We start from the raw sequence: 15,434 nt of genomic DNA, 5'->3' as shown, positions 1-15,434 counted from the left end.
TGAAGCACGGACAATGAGTTCAGAGTATCTTGAGGGTGCCATCTCCTAAGAGGATATCAAACAAAAGGAGATGTTATGAAATGAGATAAGCTGGCCTGAAGAAATACCCACTTCCTCCCCTGCTGTCTCCACCCATCCTAGCAATGTTTCCTAGGGTGTCTTCATCCACAAGGTTCAAGTCATTTGGCAATTAGAGCTTTCGTTTCTGTTGGCACACTGTCACCAGTTCTAAAAGATGGATTTCCAGAAACTACTGCTGATGGGGCACCACAGAGATGTCTCTACCAATCAGTGAGTCATGGCTGTGCCCTTTACAATAAGACTTAAGGGGTTGAAGGAAGAGGGGACCTGCCTTGAGCACTCTGTCTTAGCCCAAGGGGCAGTGCTTTCTCATTGACCTGGATTCCTGTGTCAACCTATTAGGGTTTCCTTTACTTCTTAGTAGCCAATCCCTTGTTACTTCAATCCCTGTTATGGATAATAGTTCTTTATATTAAATACTCCCTGTTCAAATTACTGTGTGGTTTCTTTCTCCTAATTGGACTCTGACTCTTACTGATTCACAATCCTCAGAATTTTTTTTTCTACCTGTCAAACACAGCTGCTTCCTCAGAGAAAAAAAAGAAGGTGGCCCTTCTAAGATCTACTAGCCAAAGGATCAATGGATCCTTGTTAACCAGGAGTTCATGAAGGTGCACAAGGAATGAGCATTGCCCCTTGAATTTCCCTGAGCTTCATACTCAAAAGGGCAGGGAGATGTGTGACCATATCCATACAATATGGTTATTGGTGGTAGGTAAACAGGTTTGAATGTATTCCAGTTAAGCCATCGGCAATGCCAGGAGAAGGGAGGCTTTTGACAGTTAAATGGTCTCTAGTAAGCTTTCTGTCACTGTGACAAAATACCTGAGATAATTGACTTAAAGGAGGAAAGGTTTATTTTGGCTTATGGTTTCAGTCCTTGATTGCTTAGCCCTGTTGCTTTTAGAACTGTGGCAAAACAGAATATCATAGTAGGGAATTTGTGGCAGTAGAGGTTCCTCATCTCATGGTGGCTGGGAAACACAGAGAAAGAAATAGGAATGGGCTGGGGTCCCAAGAACCCCTTTAAAGACATGCTCCCTAATGACCTTCCTTTCACTAGGCCTCACTTTCTAAAAGTTCCATCACCTCCCAGAAGGTTGAGGACCAAGCCTTCAACACGTGGGCCTCTGGGGGAAATTCAAGCTCCAAACTGCAGCAAATGGGAAGAAACTCTTGGGTCCTGAAGGCTGATTGAGGGTTTTCTGGGCAGGGGGTGGGGATAGAATATGCCAAACAGAGTCAACAGAATAGACAGAAGTCTGCAGACCTGATAGGCAAAACCCACTCTGGGGGAAGTGTCAATCATATTGAATGGCTGGCATGGATGCTTGGCCTTATCCTGTAGGATTTTAGACAGAGGATAAACAAGAGTAAAGAAATGGGTGTGGCCAGGCCCCTGTGCTTTAAAGAGATGCATTTCTCACCTAGGATGGAATCAAAGGGAAAGAAAAATTGAGTTTAAACAAGAATACACAATCAGGTTTTGGATTTTCCAAGAACTAATTAACTAATTATAAGAAGCAAACAAAATAATAGTTATATATATATATATATATATATATATATATATATTTTTTTTTTTTTTTTTTTTTTTTTTTTTCCAGTCCTGAGGATCCAGCTAGATCTTGCACATGTTAGGAACTTGCTCTCCCAGTCAGCTACAACCTGAGCCCCAAAGCACACTTTTTTCAATGTTAAGACACTATAATAAGAAGTCATTGCTGTGATTTTGTTCTGAACATGATTTGAGGGGGCTCAATGTTCCTATATAGCAGGATTACCTCAATTGCTGGGTCAAATGACGGCATGATGGTGGCAGTATCTGTATCATAGTGTATATTTCTTGGCCTTCCCTCCTGCCTTCCACAGCTGGAGCCTTCGGTTTTAAAGTAAGCAATGAGCACTGTTGGAGTTAACTTTTACAACCAGTTGCTTAAAATAGCAGCATACTAAAAGAGAGCTCTAGTGTTGGAATATAAACTCCATCTCTCTATTTTATAGACTAAGCAAACGCTCCAAGAGCAAATCAGAGAGGGGACTAGAATAGGTGTCTTATGTAACTGCAGGCTTTTTCCGCTACCAGCCTCGGAGGGTGAGAATCAATAATTATGTTTATCGACTGACTGTTAGAAAGAAATGTATAATTCAGGGTGCTTGTAACTCAGAGGAAATCCCTTAAAAAAAAAAAGCACAGGAGGCTTCATATTGGTCCCAACCCTCTACTCAACAAGCAGGTCAATCTACTCAGGAGTAGAGAGCTTCAACTTCTTCAAACTGACTCTTTCATGGTTTGGGGCCAGAAATTTTTATCTCCTGGGTAAACAGTGTGTCCCACACCCCAGAGATAAAGACACTCCACTCTGGATCTTATTGCATGAGGTTATGCTAACAACTCTGACATGATGATTATGAGCTTATCATTTCAGCTATAGAACAATTCAACCAAATTCCTTGCTTTGCATATTTGTAAGATTGCTTATATTCTGCCATCAGTTGGTAACAGTTTCCAGCTGTTACCCCTTCTATTCATTCTATTCAAATGTTTGACCATCCTCTGCTGAGGTAAGTCCTGTGTAGTTTCCTGACATTCCATCTTTTAGTGGTAATCTTGGTTCACCATGAAGGCTAAGCATCCCATGTTCCAAATCTGCAGAGCCATCTTTTTACAAAGAGGTTGGTGAAATGCTCGTGGTGCCTACAGGAGGCTGGGGAGGGCCCCTGGGCCTCCTGGTACTTCATCTTCCACTTCCCTGAACCTCAGAAAAATGCATGCATAGAGGTAAGGTGAGATCAGGGCCAGGGAGTACAGAGAACAGGTGAGAAAAACTGTGCTGCACTGTGACAGCTAGATTATTTATGACAAAATTTGACTTGGGTACTATACTCGTTCTAGTCTGGTTTCAGACCAGTTTCTAGTCTAGGTTAGTCTAGGTTCAGCCTCGTATTACTGGATGTCTCTTCTGTTGACATACCAATGTATGATACTCATCTCACTTTTTACTTGCTGTGGAGATAAACTTGAAGCCAGGCACGGTGGAGCATGCCTGTAATCCCAGTGGCTCAGGAAGCTGAGACAGGAGGATCCCGAGTTCAAAGCCAGCCTCAGCAAAAGCGAGGTGCTGAACAACTGGGTGAGACCCTGTCTTTGAATCAAATACAAAACAGGGCTGGGGATGTCGTTCAGTGGTCGATGCCTGTGAGTTCAATCCCTGGTACTCACCTACCTGCCAAAAAAAAAAAAAAAAAGATAAACTTGAATTTATTCCAAGAAAGAATCCCCTAAATTTTTGTACATCTAAAATAAACTCCAGTAATAAAATCAACTTCTAGGGAAATTAATATTCGTTCTCTTTTTTCATAAAAGGTCTCTGTGATCCCTGGATATGAGTTTCCATTCACTTATTCCTTTCTGGTTTGCCTTTTATTTGAAATCCTTCTTGCTCATTTATTATCCTTTATTTATTTTGAGTTATCCAAATGTTCTTCTCTGCATCTCAAGAAAATAATTGTTTTTGACAAAGTTTTAGCCAATGCTTATTAGGTTTATATTTCCCATCTAAGTCTGACATTGCTGAATTCACATGTTTAAAAAAAATCCAGATGTTAATACTGAACAGGACCATCCTAACTGCATATGCAAGATTGAGTTTGCATTCTTGAAATGCAAGTCCTAATGGGATGAACAACCTAAATACAAACACAAAGGGACATTCAGGTGCACTGTAATATGAGTCACTGCTCAGCCACTAACTTTACAAGCAGAGTCAATGAGGCAAAAAGTACCCTGTGTATATAATTATCATGGTTATAATAGTATTTGGCAAATAGACCACTGGATTTTTGTCCCTTTTTTTATATCATTTGGAAGCATAGCCTTGAAATCCCTCTAATGTTTTCCAAATCTGTGAGTAAAATTTCATTTGTAAATGGGTTTAAAGAAAATAAAATTCTCTACACTAATGAATTCTGATTTTAACTCAGCCACATTTTCTTTTTACGTACTATAAATTATCTCAAAGTTTAAAAGCTTTAAGAATTTATAATCATTATGAGAATGGAATTAATTGTCTGTAAAGCACATAAATCCCCTGCAAGACACTTATTCAAATTATATTATCTTTTTATCCCACCAATTTCTCTTGGTTTCCCACTTCACTGAATTGGGATTAAATCAGTGTATTCTTCCCACTGCATAATTTAGGACTGTTTTAAAACGATGTAATTACAAACCTCAATGGCAGATTGTGAATTGCATTCACTGTCATAACTTCCATTAGCATAGTTTTCTTTCAGAGCAGTGGGGTAAAGATGTCATGTTAATAAGTTCCACTATTCTGTGTCTGCCATTGGATACCTGCAGCAACTGGAGACTTGGATGGGATCCAAAACTAGACACGGAAGCTGGGAAAATGCCAATGTTTTGTGGATTTAGAGGAATTTTGAAGAAAAAAAAATTTAAACAATAAAATTGTAGATTAAAGAGTTAGTGTAAGATTTTAAATCAGACAATTGCAGACTTCATTTTATACAAAGGTACTGTACTAATCTATTGGCCTTCCTGAAGAGGGAGAGAACATTTTGGATAGTTACCTACTCTAATTTTCAATGGAACAAAATTAAAATACCTTATCAAGGTTTTCCAGATTCTTATTTGACATCTGCTGCCTTCTCTCCCTGCCCACAATCCCTTCCTTCACCAACTGCTTGTCTACTGCAAGTTCTCATTCATCAGAATCTCAGGGCAATAGACCAATTTAAAATTAATGTAAAGTCTTCCTCATCCAGAAATTCCACCTAGAGGTGAATTTGGCCACATACATTTGGGTTCTAAATGTGCAATAATAAAAAAAAGTCGTTATGCTTAAGAAACACACAGGCACAAAACCACCACAAAACAAAACACTCCCACATGCTTTTTCTTTTAATATAAGGTATTTATAATCTCCAGGTAAACAATTTCCTCCAGAGTTAAGTTCTTTGGTATGTGTAAACTCTCATATCAAATGGTTAACTCTATTATTCTGATACTGAATATTGAGTCATTAATTTAAATTTCTTTTAGCAATCCTCATCAAATTTCTTTGTTAAATTCCCTAGAACAATCAACATGTTTAGCTATTTCATAAATTATTAATTGGACAGAAACAAAATCCAGCTTCCCTATATATACAAAGTGAGCAGCTGGTCATTGTCTAAAATGACAAAAACTTGATCAATGTAATTTCTTTGGTATGCATTTCTGGGTGTTTAAAAATGAACCAAATTGTAGTGGGAAAAGATCTTGGTGCTTCTTAACAACTAAAATAACTGTCCTGTAATTTGCTGAAAGAAAGTCCTATTCATTTACCCTTCTTTTTGAAGTTCATAATAAAAGCAAACCTGCAGATTTTAATAAGAATATTTAGGTTGATAGATCTAAAGACTTTGAAATTAGATAAAGACAGACTTTAAAGAAATAAGCTTTAGAAGGGAAAGGATTGGGGCGGGGGCGGGAAGCAGCTTTGCACAAATGAATGAATTTAGTCCATTTGTTTAAACACTTTCAGAAAATTGTTGGTAAGGTAACAGTGAATACTGAAAAGGATATATTTGGATTTACTCTATGAAAATGCACTGAAGTAAAAGGAGAATTGAGGAATAATGAACTGATACCTCCCTTCCTTGAATGTGGTTAGTAAATTGGAATATCTGGCTAACTGGTTCCAGTTCAGATGTTGCTAGTTTCTGGAAAAGTTCTCTTCCCTGCAGCTTTCCTTCAGTAGCTGCTATGTTGTGTGGCAAATGATTAACTCTGTCACCCCGGACTTTGCATGCCTGCTTTTAAGTATGATGAATTTCTGTCTTGGAATGGAAAAAAAATTACAGAAGTCACCTTAAGTCTTACAGTACAACAATTTTAATAATCCACACTAAAATATGCTGTTCGGTTTTGTAGTTCTATTTTTGAAGCAATACTGCCTCACTTTGAAATGTTTCTACTTACTGCTTCTTCCCTCCCCACCCCTTCACTTAAGGTGTAAGTCTATGGAAGTATCCCTGAAGTGCATTTCTCAGGCATTAAAAACAGCACTGAGATCTGATGTTCCCGAGAAAGTCTTCAGAATCTTCAATAAGAGCAGCCTTCCTCATTTGAGGGCTGCAGAGTTCAAGTTCAGCTACTTTCTCTGAAAGAAGGCCCGCTCCGTCACTCTCACTCCCATAGATGACAAGAACAAGGGCAAATGCCCCAAAACAGCTCCTTGGGGAAAAAATAATAATTATGCCAACTTCTTCAGAGGCATGTATCTTCTCTTACCACAAATAAATACTTAATGCATCTTTGAGTCATGAAATATTGAGAACTCAATTGACACTTCAATTTCCAGAAAAATAAAATCTTGGAGGCCTCGGGTGAATATTATGAATATGGTGGGGTGAGACACCAAATAGGGGGCTGGGTCAGAATTCTCAGGTATGGAACTGGGTTCTGGGATTATTGTGGGAAAAGAGATAAGCCTTAGAGTGCTCACTCCAGCTATTGCTTGTCCTCCTGGGCATCATCAGGGAAGTCCGCCTCCTCTGGGGACCTGTCTCCCTCTGGAAGCAGCGTGGCACGCACTTTCCTCTTCTCCTTAAAGCGGCCAGATCTTGAGATCTTCAAATTGCGGCGGCTGTTGCCAGATTTCTCCCCACACAATTTGTCTGGCTTGGGGGACTCGCTGGCGCCCGCAAGGACATTGGGGTGCTGGTTCTCTTGGGAGCTGCTAGTCCATTCTGGGCTGGGCGGGTTGGGCTCCTCGGGGTCTGGCTGGGCCAGAGGCTGTGCCCCCACCGTGGCTTCCTTGCTTTTCTTCTTGCTGTTGGTTAGCGATTTCCACCAGGGCCCAGAGCTGCCGGTGCCACCGCTGTCGGCCATGGTCCGCCAGCCGGGGACTGGGGCGCCCCTCGTGGGGAAGGGCTTCAACTGCAGCGGCCCTCACTCCCGAAGGTCTCTCCCCACCTCTTTCCCAGGCTTCTATGCGGGCTGCGGGATGGAAGCCGAGGCAATCCCTATACTGGGGAAGAAAACACAACTTGGTTAATGGGTTGGTCTAAGTCATAAGTGCCCCCAATTTCCTTTCTTCTCCTGCACTCCACCTGGGACCCAGCGAGATCTGAGCTCCCCAAGTTCGGAGCCACGTGGCCCCCATGAGGCACCGCCGCCGCACCCCCTACAGTGCCGGCGGACTACTGACCTCCAGGGCGCCACTACCAGATCTCTGGGCAGATCCTTGAGCTCTGGCCTCAACCTTTGTCTCCTGGGAGAGCTCAGTGGCTACCATGTGAAGGGCACCCGGGCACATCCAGCCATCTGGATCAAGCCGGCTCCAGAGGGAAAATGTTCTGTCCTGTCCACACTGTCTGACTGTAGATGGACGCCCATAAACGATCCACCTTGGCTAGAATGACCTCTCTTCCTAGGAGCACCTGGGAGGAGGACGCTCGGAACCAAGAGTAGGAGGCTAGAGTTGAATAATGAGCTTTAGACCACGATCAAATAGACCCAAATTCCCCCCAAAGGATTTCCCCTAGACACTCGCAATCCAGGATCTTTTTCGATGTGATATTACGGGGAATTTATACCCAGTAAGGAAAAGGGACAAGCTCATACTGTTTTTTTGTTCTGCTTCTTTTAAACTCGGCTTTTAACCGCTTCTGCCTTGTGACTTTCAGAGAAGCACGTCTAGACTAACTTCCCGTGAAAACTGCCATCCTACTCTTCCTTTTATTCCCCAGTGACCAATGTAGCGTTTTCACAAAAGTCGCTCCCGCCTACAGCTGTGATGAGGTCAAGAGGCAAACGTCCTTTCCCCCTTTTCCTTTAGTGCTGTATCAATTATGCACCAAGTTGTCTGTCTGTACTATCAACTCATCTTGGAGAATTTTAGTTACGAATTAAAGGTTTCTGTTCTTTTTCTTGCGCAATTCCATCCTCCAAAGGAGAGAGCGCTCAACTACGAACTCCAAAACGATTTTCTTTTTCTCCAGGCTTTTAATAGCCCCTCTGCGGAGCAAAAAGGCTGCTTATTAACACTTAGGTGTTAATATTGGAAGCTCAAATTCTCTGCCCACTTTCTGTTACACTGTCTATCCAGCACTACTACCATGAATGCGTGGGATTCGCTTGAGCCGCGGCTCATTTCCCGGTTTCTGCTCCGCTAGGTCTCAGCCCACGCTCCCAGCACTCGCACTCTTGGGATTTGCCAGTGAGCAGGAGAGAAACTTCAGCAGTGTTTGTTTTTAGTAGTTCTCCTCCCGGAACTACAGGGAGAGGAAGTCCCAAAGCCTGTGGAAGGCGATCCAGCGGCCTTGGATGCTCCCCCAAACCATGGCACCAGCTTCTCCCCAGGATGCCCCCAGGGCACACTTGGGCTGGGACTTTGAAAACAATAAGAAAAAACGGCCAAAAGTTCCTTCGGTACAAAAGGCACCCACGCCCTCAAGCACAATTGGCAGTAGGGTCTGCAAACATCCCACTCTCTACAACTTTGCAGATCAGAAAAGCACCCCCTCCTCCAGGTTATTTACTAATGGTGGTGGTGGGCGGTCCCGGTGCAGCTTGCTGTCCTCCACACTTTATTCTACAGAATTTCCAGAACTATAAACTTTGTGTGCACGAAAGGCATTGTGTAAATTGTGCAAGGAAAAAAACTGCAAATTACTCAAAGGTCTGAAGAGTGCAGTTCTTGAACTCTCTCAGCTCACAACTTCCCTTTCGGTTCCAAGAGGTGAGGGACTAGGCGGCGCGGGGCAGCACCCCAGGGTGATACCGCGCCTCCCGGTTCTGTCTGGGCGGACGCAGAACCACCCCGGTAGCTCACCTGCTTGGTTCCAGGACACCGCGGGCCCGCTCAGCACTCACGACCGAGAGCACTAAGGGGACACGCTCGGGGGGTACCTGAAGTTGGGGCGTGGTGTCCCTTCGCGTGGTCTTGTAGGGATTCCGTTGCTGGAAACCGAACCAAACAATCCCTGCAGCGAAGCTTAACTAAGTGCTGCTGCTGGTCTCTGGCACCTCCAACTTCTGAGCAGTGCGGAGGCAGCTCCGGGCTCAGTCGGTCCGAGGAACTGTGGGATTCTTTGCCCCAGGTGAAGAACCCAGCAGCCTCGCCTGATTCAGTAGCTTTACATTCTAAGGCAAGTCCCTCTTCCCGGATAGAACCGCTCGGGAAGCGCCCAGAGGTGGGACGCCAGCTGCTCGCTCTGGCGCATTAAGCCTTCCTACGCTTCGCTTCGGTAGGAACGCGAAAAGACATCTGCCCACCTGCTGGTTATTCGCCAAGTGATTGGAGAAACCAGAACCCAGCGGCAGCGGGAGGGGGGAAAAACAGGAGGCGGTCACCGCTGCCACAGGTGCAGGTAGGCACTTCGCGTTCCCGCCCTTCAGGGGACGAGATTGGATCTGGTCGCAGACGTGGCGCCACCCTTGTGGAGTCTGATTGGAGAAAAGCTGTGCTGCGCCGCTTGCTGGACCCACTCCTACTTGGTAATAAATGGTGGAGGCTTGAGAACAGGAGACCGAGACTGGAGGTGGGCTCTTCTGAATAAATGCTGCGACAGCTCTCCCTTTGCCCCTACCCAGATTTCTACCCCGCCTATGTCCACCGCTCCCTGGGTCCGGGAATCCCAAGTTTTGTGACTCACAGGGGGCTGATTCACACTTGGGCAAAATGTTGGGGAATTTCAGGCGCCCTTAGTTAAAAGGCTATAACATTATTAACCAGCTTGCTGTTGAGAATCGGGTGCTGTTCCAAGCACTCATTTATGTCTCACACGTACCTAGGAGGTAGGTTCTATTATTATCCTCATTTGCGCAAGGAAACCCCAGCATGCGAAGGTTAAAAGGTTGCTCAGAGTTGCCCGCTGATGCGTGGCGGAGCCGGCTAGGAACCCATGAGGTGCTTTGGCTCCTGGTCACGTATGAACGCTTTTTGTTAGTTTAACAGAAGGTATTGACATAGGACATTTTTGCCAATAAAAGCAGAGATTCAGCTTGCTTCTTGCAGGATGCTCTCCCTTTTCCAAGACCTGTTTTGATGTTCCTGTGCTCATATACATGCAAGCATAACTCCTCTGAAGGACTGGGTATGGAGCAACTGAAGGATGACTATCTTTGTTCTGAGCACTTTCTGCAATACAAAAGTAGTGAAAGACGTAATGCCTAACTCAAGTAATTTGCAGTCTAGGTATAGACGTTTTTATAGAAATAACCCTTCCAGGGCTGGGGTTGTAGCTCAGTGGTAGAGTCTTTGCCTAGCACATGTAAGGGACCTGGTTCGATCCTCAGCACCACATATAAATAAAGGTATTGTGTCCATCTACAACTAAAAATATTTTTTTAAAGAGAGAAAAGAAATAGCCCTTGCTTATAGTGAAGACATTTAAATGGAGGCATGAAGCTAGGAGAAATGAACTGTGGTAGGGAAGAGTGAGCATTTGCAGAAGGCTCGAGGCATGAGGATTCTTGAGGGGCAGAGAGCAGGGCAAGTGTGATCTGAGTGCTGAGGCATGAGGATTCTTGAGGGGCAGAGAGCAGGCAAGCGTGATCTGAGTGCTAAGAAAGCTGGGAGATGAGGCTTGAAAGCTGAGTGTGATCAGACCATTCAGATCAATACCCACTAAAGAGGGGGCCACATTATGAGATTTGCATGAACACATCATGGTAGTTGGGTGTAAAGAGCAAATGGAGCAGGCAGAGATGGGGCTACAGGGAGCCCAGTTAGGAACTGTTGGAATAGTTCATGTGTGATGGCTGAGAGACAGTGGTGGCAGTAGGGGGTGAACAGAGTTAGATGGCTGCAAAGAGCTATTGGAGGTACAATAAATAGAACACGATTTCATTTGATTTATACAAAAGAGGAGATTGAGTTTAACTAGAGGCTGAAAAAGAGAGATTTTCATAATTTTCCTTGTATAGTAATGGCCCATGGGGCGGTAAGGAAGACTTAAGGAAATGCTTCCTAAATAGGGGCAGAGAGAAAAACATCTTTTGCTACATGCTTGATTCTTGCATTTAATCACAGTGTTAGTATGTAATCTCTGGTGTTGCAGCAGCCTTATTGCAATAGTGAAGTGTATTGCAACAGGGAGGCCACAGGCATATGAATAAAAGACAATATGCTACCGATGAGGGCATGGGAATGTGGAAAGTATCTTGGTCCTAGATAATGACAGAAAGCCCCTGAAAGAACCCTGGAACCACTTACCTCCAGATTACTGTTTCAGTGAGATAATACCTATCTCTATGATTTAACCACAGATGGAACAAAATTTTCAATTAGTCGCAGCCAAACATATTCCTACTTGATACAGACTATTATAGTTACAGGAAAACATGCTAATGTTCAAAAAAAAAAAAAAGAGGAAAAGTAATATCACTTTATTGGGGACCAATCTGAAATTGTCTTCACAAGAGATGGAGGATTTAGTGAAGTGTTTACTAGAGGACAAGATTTTAGAGGCAGGAAAAGCATCTGTGAAATAGGGCACTTTCATTAAAAAGGTGTGGAGATTAGGGAAGGAGGAGGTAAAAGAAAGCAAGCAGAGCGGGTATAAATGAGCTGGGAGCAAAGTCCAAAGGATGAGCATCATCAGACTGTAGAGGCATTGTAGCAATTGGGTTTTTTGTTTGTTTGTCTTGTGTGTATGTTTTTAGTACCAGGGATTGAACCCAGTGTTGCTTAACCACTGAGCCATAGCCCCAGCTCTTTTTATATTTTATTTAGAGACAAGTTCTTGCTGAGTTTCTCAGGGTCTTGCTAAATTGCTGAGGCTGGCTCTGAATTCATGATCCTCCTGCCTCAGCCTCCTGAGCTACTGAGATTACGTGTGTGCCACCATACCTGGCTTGGACCTTTTTTAATTTATAAAATTTTTCATAACCTCCCTATACCAAAATATAAACATACACACAGGCGCGCACAAACACACACACAGGCACAGAGTTAAAAATACAGTTATCATTTTCTGGCTACAGATCCAGGAGTCACGCTGCCGATTCTAGAAGGAGCGCTTGGTCTGTTCCTACCGTTCTGTGTTGCTCAGACATCAAAAAGGGAAGATGTAAAGTTGACTGATCTATCCAATTAATAGTAGGCAACTCCTAATGTTACAGTATTTAAATATGCTCATACTGGACATGGCTTACATTTGTTAATATTTTTGTCTTGTCCTCTTTGCTTTTCAAAAATGTGTTGCTGATTTGAATATGGAAGACTTTTTTTCTGTTTTAAAATTAAATCGCAGCTTTCTCAGGTAAGTGAATAAATGAATACCCTCAAAGATAACAGACAGCAAATTCTTAGAAGGTAAACATTGGTTACTAGGCATTAAAATCAGAAATTTCTAGACATCAGCCCTGGTTTTTGCTCTCCTAGCAAACCTGGCATTGCCTGAGAGGCTGGGAAATTACTTATATGACTTTGAAGCCTGTGTAGTGGGAATGGGCAAAGTTTTATAAACTTTTAGACAGTGGGCACTGCAGCCAAGCATGAAATTGGGATCCACTTGTTATAGCATCTCACCTAGTCCTCTGCCGGGTTCACAAACTATAGTCACAAAGTGCTGCTGATCATTTCAGTTGTGCACATTGAGCACGTGCCCTAAGCACTTGCAGAGGGCTGTGCAGTCTCTCTGCACAATCCAGTCCACACCAGCTGATTTTTCCTGCTGGCATACCCTTTGTCCCTTTGGTTCTGTGGCCCCTTTGACTAAGTCACAGGTTTGGAAGTTATCAGCCTCTTGGTTCACACTTCACCAAATAGCCATCCAGTTTCTTTGTGAAGAGTGCTGGTGACAAGGACCTCGCTACCTCCCCAGGCAGCCATTCTGTAGGAGAGCAGTGGTGTGTCTCTGCTGGAGCCTCTTCATGCAGCACACTCTGTGGCCCTGCTTCCCTCTCGTTGGATCCCGTCCTACTGGTCAGCCCAGGTCTCAGACATGTCGTCTATAATCGCTGCAGATCAAACATTTCTCACTCTGACCCACTGCCATCTGGCATCTGCCCACCACTTCCACTAAGGTGGCTTCTGTAAGTTCCCGGATTTTGAGGCCATTTATCAGTCTTCATCCTTTCCACCCCTCTGCACCATCAGGGCTGTGGACAACTCCTTAAAGCATTCCCTATTCCGACTTTCCTTCTTTTCCACCCTGGCTGCTCCTTCCGATTTCCTTGCCAGCTCCTCCTCTTCTTTCCCATCGATGTTACCAATATAAGCTGATGTTTTCGAGCTGTTATCTTGAGGTGGATATCACGATGGGTGCTTTCTGTGCATTGTTTTGTTCACAATGTGACTACTAGCTGCTCTAAGTGCCGTGACACTCAGTGCAAAACAACCCAGGGTGGGGCAGAGCCAGGAAAAAGCTGTGGCAACCTGAACCAGACCTTGAGCTTACAAAGACTTCGTGACGTTAGATTTCTTGAGGCTCAAGTCCTGAGTCTTTTTCTGATCATCTTTGCTGTGCTCCAGGGACCACTTACATGAGGGTGACTCTCAGAATTTGTATTTTTAGCTCAGGCTTCACCTCTGAATTCCAGACCTGAGTGTTTACACAGTTCCTTGATATTTCTGCACATGGAACTAAACAAGTGTAAAATACAACCTGCCAACCTCATCTCCTATACCCGTTGCTGCCTTTATTGCAGAATCCTCTGAGCGAGGGGCTCTGCATCTATGCAGGGGTGCAAACCAGAAACCAAGGTGTCTGTCTCGGTCCCTTTAGGCTGTTATAACAGAATATCACTGACTCAGTGGTTTATAAACAACATGAATTTATTTCTTACAGTTCCAGAAGCTGGGAGGTCCAAGAGCAGGTGCCACTAGGTTCATAGATGGTGTCTTCCTGGTTCATAGATGGTGTCTTCTTGCCGAGTCTCTGTGGATGCCACCTGTGAAGCTACTGCAGTGGTGAAGCTACTTGAGTGGTCTTTTACTTGAGCCATGGGGGACTTAGGTCTTCCCTTGGGAATGATCTTGGCATTCCTTTGTGTAGACTGCCCAAGGCGTGAGATCTCTGCCCTCACTCGACTAATGGGACAGTTCTCGTAATTCTGGAGTTGGGCGTAACCCATTAGGAACTAGACACCCCACCCGCTACCTTATTTGGCAAAGAACATTCCATGGAAAACCTTTGACATTCTCCCATATAAATAAAGCAAACATGGGCTCTCATGCTCTCTTTCCAGTGTCGAAGAGCCATTCCATCCCTGCATGATCATCTTCCAAAGGCCCTACCCCCAGATACCACTGTGTTGTGGATTAGGTTTCAACATATGGATTTGGGTGAACATAGCAGTGTCCTTCTCAGTTTCTTCCTCTGCTCACTCTCGTATTCAGTGTGTCTCAAAGGCCATCAGTGGTATGTCCTAAATGTCTCTTGTTTCCACCCACAATCAGCCATGTTCACTGTTCTCCATAATCTAAACTGTCATCATCTCCCAATCAGAACTGCAAAAGCAACCTAAGTGGACACCCTCTATCCACTCCTGCCCTGCTTTAGCCTATACCCAGAGTGTTCACTGGACAACTTCTTCCCTGCTTGCAACTTAGAATAGTGTCCTCTTGTGCTTGGGATGAACAACTGGCATGACCCACCAGGCCCACATGATGTCATTCTGCAATATAATAATAAGAATGATTATTACTATTTTGGATACCAGGATTGAACTCAGGGGCACTCAACCACTGAGCCATATCCTCAGCTCTAATTTGTATTTTATTTAGAGACAAGGTCTCACTGAGTTACTTAGCGCCTCGCTGTTGCCGAGGTTGGTTTTGAACTTGAGATCCTCCTGCCTCAGCCTCCCGAGCCTCTGGGATTACAGGCATGCGCTCCTGGACCTGGCTACACATCCTAATTCATTAGTTCCACCTCATTCCTCTTGATTCCACCAATCTCTGCCCCCCAGCCACATCCAACTCTGTTACCCTCAATGAAATCTTTTTTTTTTTTTCCCACTCTCTGCACCCCCAACCAAGCTATGTTATACTTTCATGGTATAATTATTAAATTAAGATTGTTTTATCTAATTAGTGGTTTGCTTTTATTTATTTTCACTCTTAGTTCTTCTCACTTCTCATACTTTCTATCTGGGAACATGTCTCTCTGAAATACATCCTTTAGATTTTCCTTGAGTAATAACCTGCTGGTAGTAAGTTCTTGATGCTTTGTCTGATATTTTGTCCCACTTCTGGTAAGATGTCTTTGTGTGTATAGAATTTTAGGTTGGCAGTTATTTTCTTTCATTCCTTTCAGTATATATTATTCCACTATTTTCTAGTTATTCTCTTTCTGTTGAGATGTTAACTGTCAACCTGTCCTCTCTTTAGAAG

At 43.7% G+C, this 15,434-nt stretch overlaps 1 protein-coding gene and 1 long non-coding RNA gene across 2 annotated transcripts in view; one reads left to right on the top strand and one right to left on the bottom strand.

The window, feature by feature from the left end:
* The first annotated feature begins 201 nt into the window (after positions 1-201).
* LOC114096185 (uncharacterized) overlaps positions 202-15,434 on the top strand; it is a 67,695-nt gene continuing 52,462 nt past the window's right edge. The window contains exon 1 of the long non-coding RNA XR_003583379.2: positions 202-291. This is a non-coding gene — a long non-coding RNA (uncharacterized lncRNA). The remainder of the gene's footprint in view (positions 292-15,434) is intronic.
* Positions 5,647-6,979, bottom strand: Prr15 (proline rich 15). Its single transcript, XM_027939646.2, has one exon. It carries the CDS (start codon positions 6,977-6,979, stop codon positions 6,599-6,601), a length of 381 nt encoding a protein of 126 aa, XP_027795447.1. The 3' UTR covers positions 5,647-6,598.

This window comes from Marmota flaviventris, chromosome 1 (assembly GCF_047511675.1).
Source record: "Marmota flaviventris isolate mMarFla1 chromosome 1, mMarFla1.hap1, whole genome shotgun sequence".
Classification (NCBI taxonomy): Eukaryota; Metazoa; Chordata; class Mammalia; order Rodentia; family Sciuridae; genus Marmota; species Marmota flaviventris.
The sequence above is the reverse complement of the archived record's forward strand: the minus strand, read 5'-3'. Positions and strand labels throughout refer to the sequence as shown.

Excerpts from the sequence above, each read along its gene's own strand:
- Prr15 (XM_027939646.2), bottom strand. The coding sequence starts at position 6,979 with ATGGCCGACAGCGGTGGCACCGGCAGCTCTGGGCCCTGGTGGAAATCG.